Genomic DNA, 1008 nt, shown 5'->3' on the forward strand with positions numbered 1-1008 from the left:
CTAGTTAGGAAAATTTAAAAACTTAAATTTGTACATGTTTTGCAAAAATGTGTTATGAAAAAGTAAAAGGGCTATAACTTTTGCATACGATGTCGGAAAAAAATGTATAATATATCAAAATGTTCAACACGAAAATCTGAATCCTGTGAAGCGTATGGTTCAACAAGTATCTTGGTATGGGTTACAAGTGGATGTGAAAACTTCTTTTACATAGTACGAACATTTTATTCATAGTTCTTCAAAAAGAAAACACACACTACCAAACCGATGAAGACCACAATTGGTAGCATGTTATACGGTTACTATAGGATACGCTGTTACACAAACACAATGTACGCATGCTCCACAGCTCCCCGTCACAAGTAGCGAGTCAGAGCTGCAAATCCATGTACATATAGATTATTACACTTCGATATGTCACCTGTGTGATCACACAAGAGAATTTAATGCATGTATCACATTCATATGCAGGTGATACTGATAGTACATATAGTAATCTATGGAGCTTAATTAGGGCAGCGGAAGTCTTTCGGCACTCTCTTGCCGCACTGGTTGACGAGCACCTCGATGGCGATGGGCAGCATGAGGTTGATGTTGAGGGCCTTGACCTTGATGGTGGTGCAAAGGCAGAGAGCAGCGTCGAGGTCGGCAACGCCGGACAGCAGCGGGCAGCATGTATTCCTGGCGCTACTGCCGATCACCGCGTGCAACAGCCCATTGAGCACGTCCACGCACGCAAGTAGCTTCAGTGTGTCCACGGGGCACTTGCCGGTCGATGTAGCCGGCGCTGGGGCCGGGGCTGGGGGTGGCGTCAGAGTCGCAGGGGTGGGTGCTGGCGGCATCACGAGGGTCGGTGTTGGGGCCACCGGGATTGGCGTTGGAGAGACAGGGGTTGGTGCTGGCATCGGAGTCACAAGGGATGGTGATGGTGGTATCATAGGAGTCGCTGTTGGGGCCACCGGAGTTGGCGTTGGATAAACGGGGGTCGGTGCTGGCATCGGAGTCACC

At 48.7% G+C, this 1008-nt stretch overlaps 1 protein-coding gene across 1 annotated transcript; it reads right to left on the bottom strand.

Moving 5' to 3' along the window:
* Nucleotides 1–355: 355 nt before the first annotated feature.
* Nucleotides 356–988, bottom strand: LOC123152235 (36.4 kDa proline-rich protein-like). Its single transcript, XM_044571833.1, has one exon. The coding sequence runs from the start codon at nt 936–938 to the stop codon at nt 507–509; it is 432 nt and encodes a 143-aa protein (XP_044427768.1). The 5' UTR covers nt 939–988; the 3' UTR covers nt 356–506.
* Between the last annotated feature and the right edge of the window lie 20 nt (nt 989–1008).

Source organism: Triticum aestivum, chromosome 7A (genome assembly GCF_018294505.1).
Source record: "Triticum aestivum cultivar Chinese Spring chromosome 7A, IWGSC CS RefSeq v2.1, whole genome shotgun sequence".
Lineage (NCBI taxonomy): Eukaryota > Viridiplantae > Streptophyta > Magnoliopsida > Poales > Poaceae > Triticum > Triticum aestivum.